We start from the raw sequence: 19,913 nt of genomic DNA on the forward strand, positions 1-19,913 counted from the left end.
TGTTAAATGTTCTCTGCTAGCAGATGTTCTCTTGAGTCAAAATAAATGGAAGCTCCTTTCTCTTGATATGAACAGAATGTCATGGCTGATATGTGAACACTGGTTGTTAATGAATGGTACCTAGGACTAGGAAGCTGAGCTATCAAGGTGCTGCTCAATACTAAGCAGCTGAAAGGTGAGTGTAGTTTGGTTTTTGTTTTTTTTTTTGCTTCCAGCTTTGCCAATAATTGTTCTGAGTCAAGAAATTCTTGCCATAATTCTGCCTTGCTTGATTTTTTTCTTCTTCCTTTCTCAGCTCTTTTCTTTTGTCTTCATGGTAGTGGATCCCAAAGCATTGAGAGAACCCTGCTAAAAATGCACAAACAGAAAGACATGTTTGCATTCTGACTGGTTTTCTTTCCTGGGGAAGTTCTTGCTGCACACTCAGTAATAATCTGATAAGCGTTGTTTTGCATTAAAGACAAACATATACAGCATGATACAAGCTTGAATGACGTAAGTGCCTGCAGCAGGATTTCAGATAACATTCTATCGTTTCCTACTTTCTGAGTATGAGCATTGCTTTTTTGTCAAGTCTGTGCAAGAAACATTATTTTTGATGCCATCAATGGCATCACTGCTGTGATTTTCCATCTGTCTTTAACCAGGTAATTGCTGCTTTGCTTCAGACAGCAATGTCAGCTGTGAACCCCATTATGTAGTTTCCAGTTGTCATAACAAAGATTTCTCCCATTCAGCATTATTTACTTCCTCTTCTGCTTTGGAGACATGGTTTTCTGGTGCTCTAGTCATAATGCTGTTTGAGAAGCCAGTAAGTCATGTTACAGGTTGAAAAGAAGGTGATGCTGATAATGCAGTTCTTTTTTACTGTTATGTCAATATAGACTCCTTCTGTTAAGGATAAAAAGAAAAAACGGGCAAACAATAGATACTAGCATTATTGGAAGAAGAAGGTTAAGTGTCAAGGAGCAGTTGCAAGCTCTTGTCTTTCCACTGTGCCTTTCAGAACCATATGCAATAATGCACAGTATAACTGAGCCTCAGAATCTTGCAAGCTCTTAAATAAGGTCTGTATTTGCAGAGTTTATTGGCTGTCTCCATGGGGATCATTAGAGTGTATTGCCAGTTGTTAACGGTTTCACAGTGGCAGTGCAGGAGAACCACAAGGGCAGGACCTCATGCAAAAATCTGCACTAATTATTAGATTAGTGGTATGTGGATGATAGAGATGAGAGAGCCAGAACAGGCAGAATGGGAACTAAAGGGACAAAAAGAAAGAATGTCAGCCTGCATGAGGAGTAGAACACATAACTCTTGCAAACCATCCTCTGTGGTGGGAGCTAAGGCACATTTATGGAAATATGTGCTCTGCCATTACTTGGTTTGATTCCCTGCTTTAAATGAAAATAAAAAGAAACAAGCAGAAATGAGGATGGTGGGTTTCAATGCTGTTCATTTTGCACTTTTCACAAGCTGCCACTTTACCAAAAAAAAATGTTTGGGCAGGTTTTTTGAGGGTGATGGGGAAATACAGGAACAGGCACAGAAATTTACTTCTGCGTATGTCAACTTTCACACATGCATCTTTAAGTGCGGTGTGTACATTTGAGCTGGTAGGAGGCTTACTTCAAACTGAAAGGGGTTTGGCTCTTTGCTGAACGATGCTATAAATGTAGATCTTTTGGAATATCTAAAAATGAACTGGTTCCAGTGCAAGACAACATTTTGATGAGTGAATATTTAGTAAGGCATCAATAGAGAAGATGAGTATCTTTTCAAATACTATATATAGCATTTATTTCTAAGTTCAGAAACAAGTTCTATTTGTGAACATAGATCTTGACAGCTGCTCGATTTTAATTTTGTGGTCCTTTTTTATAGAAGTCACGTATTGTCAGTAGGGAATTACAGGTCATTTGCATCATCCTGTCTCAGAAAAAAATGTTGTCAGTGCCCTCCTTCCTGTGTGAACCTTCTGAGAGCAAATCTGTACATTTGCTTTGGAAGGAAAGTATATGCCTTGGGGAGCAACAGGAGTTGACCTCTGGGCCATAGTTAGACTTGGGGTGAAGGGAAGGACAACCACAAGCAAAACAAGATGCCAAAAGAGATGCAAACAAAAATGAAGGGTTGGGTTTGGGCTAGAGCTAGATGGAGCGTGGAGCAAACAGGAAGGATTGCATGATTGCTGAAGAGTACAGTATGTGCTGGTGGGAAATTAAATTTGCTCTTCTGTTTGCTGCAGCTCTTGTAGGTGGATGAGATCTTGGTAGCACTTCTTGCTTACGTTCTACTTACAGGCTTGTTCCTTATCTTGTTATTGTTATAGCAATACTGGGAATTCCATAATTTCTTCTGCATTATATCATAAATAGGTATTTTCCGTGTGTATTCAAACCAAAATCCTTATTTTCTTTCTTCTTCTGTTCTGTGGTAAAGTCTCTGCTGTTACCCTATCTACTAGTTTCAGAGAGCAGGAGATCTCCCAGTGATGGTTCAACCTCTCATCAGCTGCCTTTCCATTGCACCTGCTGGTGCTTAATCCTGATTTCTACCATCATTTTATTAATGACTGCATGTACTCCCTCTCTTCGTTTTTGTATTCCTTCAAATGCACTTTTGTCACTATTACCCGTTGACAATGTGCATTAACAAGTTCTTTCAGACGTTGCTGCACTGCTTGGACTCAGCCCATTGTCATTTCTACTGCTCACTTCAGAAAGCAAATACATTGACATCCTGTTTGGCAGAGCTTTGTCACAACTTTCAGCCTTTCCTCCATCCCATCTGCTCCCCCAGCTGCTCAGTCACACCCTGCCCTGCATTTCAGTGTCCCTAACTGCAGCTAGATAAAATAGCCAATAACTGTTAGTCAGGATGTATCACTTCCCTTCCCACTGTCCCATCTGCTCCTCGCTCTCTTTCAGTTTGTCTCCTGTTCTCTTGCTTTTATGCTTTGCTGTTATTTTTGGCAAATGGCTGCATTGCGGATGACCCAGATTCAAAGGAGGCATTGAGGTATTTGCTCATGTGTTAATGGAGGTGATTACCAGGGCTCAGAGATCAACTTTGAAGAGTTGGCCTTTATTTATCCAGGAATATTTTTGGAAAGGAAGCACTTAAAAGTGCTTTTGAGATTGACTGGATGGTCTCTCTTACTTCTGTAGGGAAGTAAACAAGAATGGGCCTTATTCTTTAGTTGAGAGCAATGGGCAGTGAAAGCTGAAGTACAGGTCCTTAGATAACACTGGTAACAGGAGCTCCAATTAGCAATTTGAGATTTTCTTCCACTGATTTTCCTAGTATGCATAAGGGTACATCTATGCTCCTCTTGTAACACAGTGACTGTAACATCCCACGAATTTCAGTTGCTTCATGCCCTCCCTGCCAAAATCCTTTTCAACCTGTATTAACAGCCCATTGGAAAGAAGAGTTTCATCTTCTGACATACAGATGAGTCAACATTAAATTACCTTTTAAACTTTGCTTCTCTAGTAAAAGGAAGTTGAAAGGGCGAAGCTTTAGTGGACTTGAGAAGAACACTTATTTGTGCGCTTGGGAGACAGTGGAACATAACAAATAGACTAGGTTTTGCATAGTGAATTTTTTCAGCTCTTCAAAACAAATAGCACAGATAATATTATCTCATGAAGTTTTTTACTGATGTATCGACTGCTAGGGTTAGTTGGGTTAGGATTAAATCTGTAGATACTAATTACATCATAAATATTCTGTTTAAACTCTGACAACTCTACTAAAAATTGTACTAGTCTGTCTTCACCCTTTAAGAACCAAAGGCAGATGAAAATAATGTAGTCTATGCTTTTGCAGTATGTAACATCTGTAGGATCAAGCACATGTTTCATGTCACGCTGGCCGTAGTATCTGACAGTCTTATTCCACAGTGCATATGTTCCTATGAGAAACATTCAACTGCCTCTCCAGTTTTACCACACTCTTTGACACTCTCTGATTTTGTTATATTCATTCTTAGATTACCAAGTCTCTGGAAAGGTAGTTCAAAAATAAATAAATTCTGTGAATCCCTGTTTTGCTCCATAATGATGTATACTGGCAGATTTCAGTGTGTCACCCAGGTAGCTGTAGCTTCAGTGTCATTTTCACATGAAGTGCTCTTTCACCACTTTCCTGACAGTATTTCCAACAGGAAAAGAGGGGAAGCAAAGAGACAGCAAAATAAATCCAGAAAAGCACCACAGATCTGTGATGCTCCCACAGAAGAAGCTGCCTGTATTGATGCAATGGAATGTATTGGTTAAGGCATTCAATTGTGTAATGAAGAATTGTTGATGTGATTTTTGTTCTTTAGTATTTTGTCTGCTTTGAAGAAAATGACATGCTTTATATTCAGAAAGATGTAAATGCTAGTAGATATTTAAATCACAAATGTTACTATGGAATATCAAGAGCAGTTTCAGTCCTTCTGCATACATAAATGAATGCTTCTAGTGTAATAATTTGAGCACAGTAACTACTCAGGTACTCTTACAGTTAGCTTTTTCAGATGACATGAGATGTTAAGGGAACTTTTTTATTTGTTACTTTTGTGGCAGCTGGGTAAAAGCTGCACTGACATTAGAGACTCTTAAGAAAATTTGTACTGCTTTTTTGGATCGATGCCTAGCAACGTTAATGGAAATTAGCTGCAGTACAGCCCAGAAATGGTTTGGTTTCTGTCTAAATCATTTCTGTCTTAAACTACTCCCTTATACCTTATAAATGACCAAAGGCTTTTATGGTTCATTTGTACTGTTTAACATATAGCACTTTTGTAGAGCGCGATGTATTATATGTGACAGGCTTATTTATTTATTTGTATTAACTGTATTCATTTAAAAAAAAAAAGAAAAGAAAAAAAATTGGAGCTTTTCTTTCCAGATGTGTTGTTTGCTTTAGTCTTACTGCTTTGGGTTGCAAAACAGATAGACCTCACTAACTTACCAGCTTGAATCAGTGCCTCAGTGCAAAATGCCATCAAACAAACTGTGATGGATTACCCATCTCTAGCTCTTTTTCCTAACTGAAACTGTTTCTCTATGGAGTTGATGCAGAAGTTTGTTAGAGTGAGGATAGATCTAGTGGTATACTATATACGTAAGCTACAGCTCTGTCTAAATTGATCAACATGATGTAAGAAGAGTGACTCTGAATACAAAAGGTTGTAACACAAAAAGACCATACCTGTTCCTTATTTAAACTGGACAGTCAGCTAGGAGATATGGTTTAGTGGTTTTCTGTAGGTATGGTAAAGGGAGGATGGTTGGACTAGATCTTGTAGGTCCTTTCCAACTTTGTGATTCTATGATTTCTATGAATAGCAAGATTTGGAACGTTTCATCTGTATACATTTATGCATTGTAAAAAGGCATATGCTTTGCTATGTGGGAATACATGCTCATACTGTGCATTTCAGAAGGAGACAAGATAGCCTCTACCTGTCTGTGAACTGAAAGAAAACATTTTGGGCAACTTTGGGGATGCAGTTTACTAAAAAGAGAAAGAGATAATTTAATAAGTAACTGTATCTATGAATATTTGTATAATTTTCTTCTATCCTCTGCCTTTTCCCTATGACACCCTAGTTTTGATCGAGAGTTTTCAGTGAGAAATCTCAGTCTCTGTATTCATACATGGGTGTTTTTCCCATGTTGTATGGAAGGTTGACTGTTATGGTATTGCACATATAGTCCAGCAGAAGCTTATCTATCCATGTTTTTGTGCTGGCTCAGACTGACTCATACACTAGATATAGTTCCTGCTGGGACTAACATTTGATTTACCAGAGATCTACTTTGCAGTAATATGTTAAAATTATATTTTTATGCTTGTAATTCATTTATTTGAAATTTTGTAACTTAATAATCTAGCAGTTGCAACATTTGTTCCGATGCTTATAGAACTAGCAAACTAGCAATTTGTCTAGGAATGTATTTTTAAGTCTCTTTTGACCATGTGCTAATGTTGTTTCAGGTATCTGAGCATGAATTGTAGTCTGGCTGCGGCTATTAAAGATTAATTACTGGCCTGTTTTTTGGTTGTTATTTTTTTTCTTTTTTGATGCTATAGTCACAAGACTGTTTTCTGCAGCATCGACATTTATGACATAGAGGCTGAGTGCCCTCCTGATAGTTCCCTTAGTTTCTACGCCCTGGCGAATGCTTATTACTTTGCAAGAAGCACTCAGTCTTTTGCAGATTCAGGCCCTATGCAAAGAAGCTTTTCAGCCTGGGAACGTGATAAACATGATTTTTCTTTTTATGCAGTAGTGTAATGAGGTAGTATTTCCCCCAAGGACTGGAGAAAGCTGAAGCTTTCTACTTCTTCTTTCACAGTCTTTCTGCAGTCTCCCTTGCTGCACTTGCACCTCAGGCGATAATACGAAATATAAATATAGAAAAAGGTAAACTAGTATATGATGGAGAGAGTCTTGCTTTATTTGGATCATTAGGACAACTATATGGGAGCTTTACAATGGATGTTTACAGTTCTCAAATATGAGCAGCAATAGTTGCAATGAAAAATATTGGGATTGCATATATATTTCAGTAATCTTTATATGGAAATGTCTGTTTATTAAGAGACTCAGTCTAATCACCTATTCTGATCTGACTAGATTATTTCAGTGAAGTCTAATTAATTAACCAAAGCGTGAATGACTTCAGAATTTATTTACACCACTTGTTTTGTACTGACATGCTTTACTTCATAGGGAATCCATTACAAATTACTGTCAGCCCCAGAAGCATGTTGTTTATTGCTTACAGCATCAACAAAAAAATATTCAAGGACTACATTTAAGAAGCAAAAATTAAGATACAAGATATATAGAACTGTGTCCAGTTCTGTGTTTCCTGGTACAAAAAGGGCATGGATGTATTGGACTGAGTCCATGAAAGGACAACAAAAGTGGTGAAAGGAGCATCTTCTGTATGAAGTGTGGCTGAGAGTGCTGGGTCTGTTCAGCCTGGAGAAGAGAAGGTTCAAGGGGATCCATGTGTATGGATACCAAATTGTAAGATGGAAGAAATGTTTGGCACAGTTCTGCTCTAGCTAACCCTTCTGTGAACAGGGGTGTTGGACTAGGTGATCTCCAGAGGTCCCTTCAAACTTTAACTCAGCTCTGCTTCTGTCATAAAATCTTACTCTAAGTTAAATGGTGTTGGTGGGAGTTCATAGAACCATAGGATGGTTTGGTCTGGAGGGGACTTTTAGGATCATTAAATTCCAACCACCCTGCTATGGGCAGGGTCACCTCCTTCAGACTATGTTGCTCACAGGCTCATCCAGCCTGGCCTTGGTTGCTTCCAGGGAGGGGCATTCACAGCCTCTCTGGGCAACCTGTGCCAGTGTCTCACCACCCTCACTGTAAAGAATTTCTTGCTAATATCTGGTTTAAATCTTCCCTCTCGCGGTTCTGCTAGATATGTTAAAAGTTTTGGGAACTATTCCAGAAGGATTTAAGCTTGTGTGTAAATGTTGTTTGTCACAACCAAAATGTCTTTTTCTAACAATGCTTTAAAACTTGTAGGGACTGTTAGCTTTATCTGTGCCTTTTGTTTTGCTCCTCAGGAACGTTTCTTCTCACCAAGAGTTCATCGCCGACTTCATGCTGTCCTAGCATCTGTTTGCACTTCAATGTTGATTTTATCAAATCTAATATTTCTTGGAGGAAATCACGTTGGAAAAATCTACTGGAACAGGATCTTTGTGGAAGGCAAGTTTGTTTTATGTGCTTTGTAGATAATAGAACTTTCCAAAAATTACCATGGGGAGGCTGAGCCAGGTGCAAATTGGGAGCAACTTTTTCTATTTCTGTTCAAAGCCATAAAAAATCTGCCTGATACAATCTAAATAATGATGAAGGCTGTGTGACTATAAAGTAATGTTGGATTTCTCCCATGAAGTACAGAAAGGGAGTTATCATGCTTCTCTGTCAGTGAAATCAGTGAAGACTGAATAGTAACTTTGTGACAGGTTAGCCTGGTGGGATTTCTTTTCTTCTCTATTTTTCATGTTCATCAACGGGAGGTGTACTAAAGCCAACCCCTTTGATTCTGCAGATGGTTAGTGAATTATGTCTGCATTTTTACAGCAGAATTGAGTGACTGAAGATGATTTTGTAGTGGATCTGTGAGGGTAGGGACATTCCTAATATAAGGCTAGGGTCTGAGAACATAGGATCTTGTGTGACAGCGTCAGCTTGTGACACTGTTGAATAAGCAGTGTGTAGCTTTGTGCTGTGAACTCAACCATGGCATAAATCCAGCTGCATTTATTTGTTTATTTATTTAGGCAGAGTTCATAAGCATTTCTGAGTTTTTTATTACTGCTAGAGGGCTACTTTTTCAAACAAAGGTTTTGTGGATGAGCTTCCTTGCTAAAATAGTTCTAGTAAGCTTATGTGCCTAGAAGTTCTCCCCTATGAAGACTGACATTGCTCCTTCATGCAGTCTTTTCTCCCTATGTTCCTTGTGGTGCTTTAGTGATCAGTGCTGGAGTCCTTCTTAAGATTACCCATATGATGAGACTATGAAAGTGTAAGTTGTGTAGATCAAATGAATTCTTTATCTTCTCTGCTTAAGAGAAAAATGTTGAGGCAGCACTGAGGTGGTCACATTTTTAGTGTAAAAAGTAGTTGAAGTTTTTTTGTTAATGCTGGGCAGGATGAGGTTGTATATTTGTGTTCGTACTTTGGTCTCAAAACATGAGAGATTTGTTCACTGTTTTCTTAAAGAAAAGCTTCATTTTCTGTCAAATTCTGTTCCTTCTTCATGGTTAGTTGGCTAATACTTTCAGTGTGAAAATACTAGATGAGAGAATAAGTTTGGAATTAGAATTGAGCATCAAATCTTGTGGATGAAAAAAAAAAATCCAGAGAAATTTTCCTTTCATTTTTGTAGTTTAATGCAAAGTGTTTTGTAAATAAAATGTTGATATTAGCAGTTACTGAATGCTGTTTTTTTTTAATCCAAGAAGGACAATATTTTAACAAGTAGCACAGTATTAAATCAGACCAATTACTAATTGTTTTTCTAGAGCAGCGATGTTGTTTGCTTTTGTTCTTTTTCTATTTTATATATAACTATTTATTAAGAGATAGCAGGTGTCTGAGATAGGGAGTACAAATTAGTTTGATTATTTGGAATTTGTTTAAAGTACTGGTTGAGGTTGAAAAGGACTTGTGGAGGTCATCGGGTCCAACAACCCTGTTCAAGCAGGGACACCATGTTTGATGTGTTTCCATGATGTATTAAATTAACTTTAATTGTATAACTCAAGAGCTTCTGCTTTGTGCGGCTCATCCTGTACTAGTAGAAATCTAGGGGTTAAGCTATTTATCTGTATCTTCAGATCACATGGATGACCATGAGCTTATTTACTACTGGTTCTCACAACTCACAGTAACTGAAAATCAGCTAAGATTTCATTGCATCTGCACTCCTGCTCCACTATAGTTTTGTACAATTGAATAAATGCAGGCCAGTCAAGTCCTGAAGGACTATTCAAAACTGTTGTCTTCAATGTAAAGTAAATTTAAGTGTTGACTGATAGAACACACAATACAAACCTATCACGTGTCCTTCTGAGATAAGGAGTAGAGATCAGTATGAAAGAATAATTGCAGAAAAAAAGCTGTCCACCTGCATGCACATCAGCTGCACAAGAATAGTTATTTTCCTTCTTTTGTTCAAATCCCATGGAACTGTTTGTACAGAAACTTGCGTGCACAGCAATAGGTGGAAGACAGAAGGAGAATACATTTGCATCACACAGTTTATAAATAGAACTGGCATTTGTAGATCACTAGCAAAATTATTCAAGGTCATGGATGCCCAACTTGAGCAATGAAATATATCTCAAAGCAGAAATTAGATTTCCAGTTTTAGGTGGACCTTCAGGTATTGTGCATGGAATTCTCAGGTCTGACAAGGAAGTGAATATCAGTATCCTAAAACCTCACGTGTCCAGTGTATACCGGTCAGAAATTATGAGTTCTGTTGTATTACTGCCAGGTAGCAGTATATATTTTTTTTTTCAACTGCATTATTCTTATGGAAAATAAACTTCAAAATAAATTTCTCAGCATCATTGAAAGCATTACTGTCAATTTCAGGAGCAGGTGTCTGTGTTTGTTACCTACCGGTATTTGTTCTAATTTCTTTTCTACAACTGTTTGGACAGGCCTTACATCTCCTTTCTAAAATTTAACTTACAGCTGAGGGATCTGTTTGGAAAGGCAGCACTGTAATGCTTTTGGTCAACAGAATACACGACCTTAGCAAGCACTTCTGCAGGCAATAAGCTGGGAGGAGACACAAGTATGCTGAGTGATACAAAAGGTATAAAATGCTTTATGCTCCTTCCTTGGTTTACAAGGAACAGAGTCCAGATCAATGAGGAAAACACAGTGTGTGCGAGGTATATTTTACTTTGATTAGCTGTCTAGACATTGGACAGCTGTCGTTAAACTGAACTATAAACCAGTCTTTAACCATCCAATTTACCTCACTATATTGCAAAGTGAAGAGTGCCTCTTTTGAGAGCAGTTCATCTCACATACATCTTGGCATGGGATGAGATGCATTGTCACTCTTCACTGCATTCAGAGTCGTTTTGTACAGACTAGTTATGATTAGATTGGATGTCTAACCTTTAAGAAAGTGTCCTGTAGCAGACAGCCAGCAAAGAGCGAATTTCACCCCCATTTAGAAATGATTTACCGCAGGAGTCCAGAATGGTTGGCGAGGCAGAAACTCTGCAGTGAAAGGTATCTGTGATCATTGTACCAGGCTGCAAACTTTGTGAAGCAACAATATCATGCCACTTCCAACAAAAATAGACCCTTATGCCAAGACATGTTGACAGCAGTATGAAATGCGTAAAATAACCCCCTCTTCTGCTTGTCATTCTGAAGTTTAAACTTAAAATCTATCTAGTTTTGGTTACTGTGGGTTAAAAAAAATAAAAAAATCAGACAATTAGGGAGAGCAGAATGCAGCAAAATGGTGGGAAGTCTAGGAGTCATGAATCTGAACTAAATGACATTGTTTTGCCCTGAGAGGATGGCATTGAGGGAAGATAGAAGTACACAGTGATTTCTGAAAAGAAGCTATTAACAAACTAGTCGCTATTTCCAGAGAGCCAAGAGACTGAAAATGGCTGTGAAAGGCAGCAGGAAAGCTTTAGCTGAGATAGGAGAAACTTTCCAACTGTGAGGCATTATCAAGGTAAGCTGTTGGGTTGCAATCTTTGGAGGACAGTCTCCAGGTAGAGAAAAATCTGTCAAGCAATGGAGAAAATATTGATTTTTGTCCTGGCGTAGGAAGAGCTCCTGATTGGCCTCCAGACCTATTCCAAGCTGTAGGTGGTTTATCAGCAGATACAGCTGACAGAAATCTGTGTGCAACACAGCAGGATTATGAAGGGGGGGGGGTGAAATCTTTTTTCTTAGCAAATTAAGGACTTTGATAATATATAAAATGGCAGTTTCAGTAACATTCTAACTATTTCTGTTTGAAGTTGGAGTCAGGTGGTGGAAATATCTCTTAGCACTGTGAGCAAGATACAACTTAGTGGAAGTGATGGTGCAATTTAAGCTACCGGCAAACACTCTCATGGAAATTTGGAAATATTTGCTCTTTCCTTCTAGCATTTACAATGGAATGCATAGTACCATATGTGAATATTTTTGTTAGAAACATTTCTAAAAGCATTTGAAAACCAATTGTGCTATGCAGAACTAAAGCTAGTTTCCAAATGCTTAATATTTTTCCCTAATTGAAAATGGGAAAGCCTTTATTTTGCCTATAGATTTCTCTTTTAACTTGCTTTAAGCTAAATCAGATCTTATGCTACTCAGAATCCAATTATTTGGTTAATTTATAGTGAATAAAAGGATTTTCTTATCACTACAGAGACTATCTCACCAGCTTTATGGACAACTTCCCTTCTCCGCAGCCCTACCTCATACTGTGCTCCATGAAGCATTTTAGCCATTGACTTGCAAGTGGGAATTTCCATGATAGTGTCATGGGAGATTCAAAGGTTTGAGAGAGGCAAAGAGTTTGGTGTAATACATTTGTTGTAGTATATGTAAATGTGGGCAAAAACAGTAGGAGATCATTCTCTTATGACATGAAACTCAAATTACATTGTTCGTTAATTATACTGTATCACAGTACTGGAGATTATTCTCTGAACATTTTTGTTTCTTTTTAAATAGACCATGTAGTGATAGAGTTGTGAATTTCAAAGGGTATCACGATCCTTCAACACATGGTCCTGGATTGCTGTTGTCTTTAGAACTTTTGCCCTTGGTTTTGAAGATGGTAAAAATTTACTGATGAAAGAATCTCTCCTGTATTAGTGATTAAGATGCCTTTCTGTATTCAACACCTGAATCATTTAAAAACTATAAGTTATTTACTGTAACTCCATTGCTGTGTGAAAATATTGCTGTGTCCATTTTTGTTTACTGTGATCCGGCTCATGCAATAGCATATCTACCCAAAGCTAACTAATGTTGCAGATCACATGCCTCATTTGCTGCAATCATGAATGTAGGGAAAATATTTTGTGATGACCAGCAGTTCACACAACAACATCTCCCTCTTAAGAATTTGATTACTGCTAGTTTAGTTAATAGATTTAACACATTTTAAGGGCGGAAGAAAGCTAACAAAACAAAGTGGAACAAATAAGTTAGAATGTGTTGTTAAACAGAAAGTTTTTGTTGGATATTTTAACTTTGAGGTGTTGCCCGATAACGTACATATGTATACAATCACAGGACCATAGAATCATTAAGGTTGGAAAAAACCATTAAGATCTATCAACCCATCATCACCATGCCCACTAACCTTCAGTCCCTCAGTGCTACATCTGTGCATCTCTTGAACATCTTCAGGGAAAATGAAATCAAGCAGCAAAAGACCTGATGGGAGGCCACAAAATCTATCAGCTGAGGTGTCCCTGTGCAGTCCTTTTCTCTGTATTCTCTGTATCTCTTGCAAAAGCTTCATTCCAATTTATTTGTAACTGGTAAAAAACAGGAGGTCTACTGCAATGACTGGCTGTTCAGAGTTGGTGTTCACATTTTCAGGTGGCTCTGGTTTGGGTTTGGAATCTTGTGCTGCAGGGGAGCTGCCATAAGGTATTCCAGCATTCCAGATCCTCCAGATTTTCTCTTTCACTCCTAAGTCCCACTTTCTGTGGTTATGCAGAAATTTAAGGTCATTTTTTTCCCCAAAAGTACATTTATGAATGCTATATTGATGGATTGCATAATTTAGAGAAATATTGCAGAGTGGCAAGAATAGTGCTAAAGATGTCACATTTTTCCAAATGATTCATTCCTCTTCACGCACAAAGGAAACTTGGTTTTGTAATCGTTTATGTGACCTTGCTTAGTGGGTGCAGTTCACTGTGAAGTGAGCTGGCAAAACGCCAAGAAAGCCAGATTTGGGTCTGCAGAAATGCAGAGGCAGTTCACCCCCTTTCACCTCCCAGAGACTACGACTTGTATGAAAGCAAATATTCATCTTTGTTCGGCTTGGTTTCTTTTTAGAATTGAAAGAATAAAGTATGTTCTTCTGCCACTTCTGTTGTATTGGTTTGGGCTGCCATTCTTTGTGCAAAATGTTGGAGCACTGCCATGTTTAAATACAACAGTTGCTGCTGATTATCAATAGGTTGCCATTTGTCTTTAGGCGCTTAAGACCCAAGCCTGAAATCGCATCAATACTGAAATACCCTTCTATCCATAAAGTCCCAGAACTTGTGCAGATATGTCTGCCTGGATCATATAATTGCAGGGTCAGAATCAGTCCCAAAGAAACTACATATCATGTAACATGTTAAAGCCTTTATTTTACATGCAGCATGCACACGTACAAAAAAAATGCAAAAGAATCTACAGTGTGACTGTGTGTACGAAGCTCATTGTTATGCATTATAATGTATACGTACATATGACTACCAGAATGACATTAATTTCAGGACAAGGGAAATTGGGGTTGTTGTTAAGTTGCATTGCCTCCCTGGCAATCTGCAGCTTTTCACAAAAAGAGAATGTTTGTTACCTAATGAGCCTAATGGGCTTTGTTGATAGTAGTAAAACCCCCAGATTTTCAGCGACTTGGGCAGGTTTTGTACAACCTTTTTCTTACCATTCTAGTGATACCTGTAAAGATGTAGGATGATAGGATGAGTAGTTGTTGGTGTAGTTGGGTTAGCCAATTGCATTTCACAGATAGAACTATGCTGGTAGCGACATGCTTGGTGTAGAAGCTGTGATAGAGCCAAACAAGCACGTTTTGGCAGTGTGGAAGATGAGCAGGTGCTATTTTTTGCACACTCTCAAGGACTGAAGCGCTCTGTATGTGTGGAATCCTCCAGCATCAAACATGGCATAAGCATAAAAAGTAAAACTTTTTTTTATTTTTATTTTTATTTTTTATTAAATTTTTATTTTTGTCTCAAAAATCTCAAAATTTCTATGGTCTTGTGACTGTTCTTCAGTATGCAGCTTGTGATTTCTATAGCAGAGTTCAGCAAAGAAGTAGGAGAGTGGGAATGGTTTTAAAATTTATAGAAGAACCTAAAAAAAAGTCTTGTAACACCTCTAAAATGCCTTTCTCAAGTGGATCAGATACTATGATGAACATGTCAGAAAGCCATGTAGGAACACCTTTGAAATCTCTTTTTCTTAAAACTGTTTTTTGGGAGCCTATTACCAAGCTGGGAGTGGTGCTCCTTCTTTCCTGTGTGAGTTATGGATTCACCAGTAGGGAAAGGAGCTGGGTGCTGCCAGCAAACTTGTTGCCTCTGAGGCAACACTGGAAGAGAGGAATGTAGCTGTAGTTATGCTAAATCTTTTTTGTTGTGCTTTACCAGCAAGAGTAATTTGTGAGGACTGTTAGTTTCCTTTTCCATTCTAGATGCTGTTCATTTGCATTGTTGAGGGGAGAGATCTAATTTTGGCCATATCTGTTTCTCCTCCCTACCATTATGCTTGCTAGCTTTTGCAGTGTAAACTATCCCAGCCGAGAACTTTAGAAGAGTAGAGGTTTCTCTCATTATTTGCTTCTCATTCCTCCGTGTGAGCGCACCACAGATGTGTGACAGTGTCTCATGGTGCTGTAGAGATGCATAAAATACTGGAATTGCCATTCTATGCAAGCTGAATCGCTATGCTTATTGAGAAATTTGTACATCAATGGGCTTGTAGTGGTGGTAACATGTATTTAACAGATCAGTAGTAGCAATAATTTCAGCTATGACTTGTAACCATCAAAAAAAATCTCTAAAACATGATGCAGTTTTTTTTCCCTTATTCGGAAATTTCAGTAGCCTGATAGCTGCTACATCATTGAATCCTGTTTCTTCCTTCAGTCAGCGCCTTTCACCTGTCTTCAGATTTTAACTTGTTCTGACTCTTTCACTTTTTTCAAATGGTCATTAAGAGAACAGTTCCCAAATACAGAAAGTCACCATCTAACAGCAGGAACTGAAACACCAGCTGTATTTAGCTTTGCAATCATTGAGACTTTCACGACAACTTTCTAAGTTGTTTATTTTCTGAAAAGTGATTTTAAAAACAGCATTGTGGGGTTCCACAATTATTGCCACTTAGAGCCTGCTAGACCAAATTTTCTCAGCTTATAGGAAAAAATGGACTCTTCCTTTTTATTTTCCAAATGCCAGCCCTGTATATCAGCTTGAGACCAGAAAGTCATGCTGTGTTCACTCTGGCTCTTGCATCTCTAGCAACAAAGTCAGAGGTGTTGTTAATGATTATGTTGTGAAGGTGCATGGGCCATAGGGGAGGCTATCTTCCTCTAAAAGATGTGTAGCCTTTGCAACAGGGATGAAAAACAGCAGGAATGAACAAAGCATGAGCTGAAGTTCTCAAACTTTAACAATCCTAGTAACGCTACATTTTTTTTCTGTTAGTGTATCATAACAGTGTGTAGCTGAGATACTGGAATGAAGAAATGCAAGAATTATCATTAAGTTAAATTCAGATACAAAGTTGGACCATCATATGCTCTCCCAGTTATTGCTACAAATCACCTCTAGTGTTTGCTGTTGAGATAATGATGAATTTTTGAGCAGTGAAATTCCTGAGGAATATTCCTTCCAGCAAAGTAATGGACTTCTAGGGTTGTTTTTATTTAACAAGCTGTCTTCCAGTTTATCCTTCCCTTTTCTTACTTACTATCTGTAAAATTCCTGATATAAGAGGTGTTGAATTTGCATGACTGTTGAATGCCTCAGCCCTCCGTGATTTAAAAAGACCTGACGTTTTATTTCTGACATTTCTTGAGACACCTGTCTTTGTCCACAAATCTCTGTCAAGCTGCCAGACCTGAGTATTCCTGCCTGATTTTCTAGTTAGCAGTAAATCATTTGCAGCAACACAGTAGCATAGCAGTATTTAAGCATCTTAAACAGAAATCTTGGATGCTAACAAATGATTTAGTTATTCTGATTTTTAAAGTACTGCAGCTTACATGTGAAAAATAGTAAACAACACAGTCGATTTCATATCGTTAACATTCTTACTTCTAACCATATAGCAACACTTGGACTATTGATTTTCATTATTTTTGCTGTCTCTCATGTGTTTTATATTATATCCTGTTGCTAAACCATCTAACAAATACAATAATCGTTGTACAGATTCTAATATAGGCTTTGAAGGAATCCCTGAGAAAGGTCTCTTATGTTTTGTAATACAAATTATCCATAAAAATTCTTCAAGTTGTTGGACTTTTATATCTGAACAAAGATTTGTCTTGAATCTGGATGGACAAAAGCTCAAATCAGGATGCTTGTCTGGAGTACTGTTGTGGAAGAAGATTGTTTGTCTCTTCAAAAATTGTAGTAAGGAGTTACTAAAGTACTTGCATTCTTTAGACAGAAAAATATCTTCTTTATTAGTTCTTAACATTGACAGAAACTGTTTTTGTTCCATCACCTGTGGGTTAATGTGCATCATATGGTGAAAAAATAGCTTGAAAATAACTGAAAATGATTTAAACTTGAATATTGTGGCTGTAATTCTTTGCCAGCTCTTCAGTCTGTTAATATTTATATCAAAGATGCCTGATATAAATATATATCAAAAATAAACTGCGTGTAATTGATTGGGTAGCAGCATATAGAATCGTAACATACTTGATTTGCTGTTACCTTTGATTACCTTTGAATTAAAATGCTCAAGATAGCAATATTTGTTCTAGCATGTCTCTTGCATGAGAATGTTGTTCATACTCCTTCATTGCTGTATATGAAAACTGTCTCAGTTTTATTTTCAGTCTAGCAAATCAGAAATTAAAGCTTGCATGTAGAACAAAATGATCTTCAAGATACTGTGGCACCATTCCTAACAGACAAAGTCCATCATATGATTGTATTATTTTTTGCTCCAGTATCAGGACAGGAGTAAATTTATTCATTCCTGCCCAGATAGTGTGTTCAGATGTTTAAGAACTATCAGTCAGCCAGTAGACTGATTAGAAATGTAGAAAATGAAATGACTGAATAGCTCTAGAGAATTGCTAATGGTATGTACAGTCTTTCACCTTAATTCATTCTTTTTCCAGGTCACTGGCAACTGAGAATTTATGCCACCTGATAGTTCTTTTCTTGCCTTTGGTATTCAAAATGAGATGGTTTTGGGTAAAGCTGCTGTTGTTCAGGGGGAACTCAATGGAGATATGTATGTAGACTTATCCAGTAACGGAACAAGCTTGGCAGCTGAGCCACTGCAATCTTGTCAGTAGGTTGTCCATACAAGATCACACCTATGCTATGAAAAAAAAAAAAAGTCAGGGATTCAGTTTTTGTCTCACCCCAACAGTGCTAAGAGCAGTTAGTTACATGATGGTTTAAATATTACTTCCAGCAGCATAAGCAGTTCCACCTTGATGATACCCTCATCCTTAGCAAAGATCTCCTGACAGAGGTTCTGTTTGCCAAAGTTTTCTCACAGAAATTCTATGTTGCCACATAGAAATATAACAGGGTTTCCTGAAACAAGTATCCATGATTAATGTGCCAAAGTGGGACTGTGAGTTACCATGCAGAGGCAGAAGGATCTTTGAGACTCAAGGGGGAAATCCATCAGTAGGGCTCTGAATGATGCGAAGTAGGAGAGGCCATAACAAGGTTCTGTAAACATGGTCCTCTTACTTCTCTTTTAGTACAACTTGAGAAGCTCTTGTTAGAGATGAAAGCTACTTGGGCCTCACTGAGTTTCATTGGTGGATGTTTCACTGACTACAGAGGACTCCTCCATGCATAGGGCAGTACATAAATTGCTTGACAGTATGGCATAATTGCATAGGGCAGTGAGTAATGTTTCACCTTCACCCAACAGTGGGATTTAATTTCTCTTCTGAAACCGAGGAAGCAGTCATTATTTCTTTATCCTACTAATATGTTTGGTCTCTGTGTTCGTCTGATATTGACGTTTTCTGGCTTAACTATAATGAAGACACAAGAACAACAAAAGACAAAAGTAACTAATTTGCTTTTGGCTGCTGCTTTGAAGGAATAAAGTTGTATTCTCAGCTCTCCAAGTTCAGCTCCTTCTTAAGCTCCAGCAGAGATGAAAGCAAAGACTACAAGAGAAGATCAAAAAGAGAAAAAAAAATAAAAATAAAAAATAAATTAAAAAAAAAAAAAATGGAAACAAGGGAGATCTAGCAAAGGAGAAAGTCCGGCTAAGCATTTCTTAACAATGCATACAAAATGAATCTTGAAGAGGTCTGCCTTGAACCCTGCTTTGCCTTTGGAGATTCCCTGTATTGTTTTTCCTAATGTCTCTCTCTGTTGTCCAGTTTCTTTACTGGACTGGTTTATAGAACAGACAGTCCTGCTGCAGTGTAACGGAGAATGTGAACAATATGTTGTGCAGTGTAAGATTCCAGTGGGATCAGCAGCTCATCACAAGAGTACATTCCCATGAATGAATAAGTTATACCTATTTAAAAATGTAATATGGACCAGTGCTTTTAATCTGTAAAGCAGAGTGCAGATTCAGATCTCATGGGTGGCTGCTTTAGCCTGCATGGCTGGCACTGATACAACTGCCAAGGGCAGCTTGAGCAAGGTAGCTGACCTCAGCACTTTAGCACACCTGGTATGAACAGCAGGATATATTTTTTCCCCATCTTTTAAATTTTTTTTCTAAATGCTATGGAGAGGGTTAGGTAGAACTCAGCTTCTGTAACAGTGGGAGCGGAGACTCTGGTGAAGATCTAAACCTGTGAAGTTACTGACATCTACCATCTGGGATACTAATATATTTAAGGAAATATTGTTCTGACATCATCGGAGCTCTTGTTCATCCTCTCTCCTCCAAGCTTTAAAATTTTTATAGAGATTGTTATTCTTCTCTCCTTCTTTTTTTTTTTTTTTTTTTTTTCTTTTTTCTTTTTTTTTTTTTCTGTCCATCAACACGTTCAGTCACCATGGCAGTTTGGGCTGACTTTGCTGATAGCTGTTGCTTGATAGTTGACAGTCACCTGGAAAGGACGCATCTTGAGGGTGCAGGACTGTGGGGCCAGTATTAAGGAAATGCATCTTAGCAGTTCATAATTGAATCCTTTACATGGCAGCATGAATTCCAGTTAACAAATCCAATAGATATCCAAGAGGACTTTGTTCGACAGGCCACTTTCTTATGGCAAAGGATTTATATTGTGTTAATATTGCATTTCATATACACTGTAATGCATGTTTGTGTTGTATTTACTCACAGGCTTAAATGTGGCTTGCTTGCGAGCTGCCTGCATGCTGGTTTATATTTGTAGTGTGAACTGGATCTTTTCTGATTATTGTTAATGTCACCTAGACAAAATTACTCAGCCTGTGAAGATTGT

General features: G+C 37.9%; 1 protein-coding gene across 1 annotated transcript in view; it reads left to right on the forward strand.

Moving 5' to 3' along the window:
• HHAT (hedgehog acyltransferase) overlaps positions 1 to 19,913 on the forward strand; it is a 140,736-nt gene that overhangs the window by 80,129 nt on the left and 40,694 nt on the right. Inside the window, exon 11 of the mRNA XM_072331920.1 lies at positions 7,591 to 7,735. Coding sequence (XP_072188021.1) covers positions 7,591 to 7,735 — 145 coding nt within the window. The remainder of the gene's footprint in view (positions 1 to 7,590; positions 7,736 to 19,913) is intronic.

The sequence above is a fragment of the Excalfactoria chinensis genome, chromosome 3, assembly GCF_039878825.1.
Source record: "Excalfactoria chinensis isolate bCotChi1 chromosome 3, bCotChi1.hap2, whole genome shotgun sequence".
Lineage (NCBI taxonomy): Eukaryota > Metazoa > Chordata > Aves > Galliformes > Phasianidae > Excalfactoria > Excalfactoria chinensis.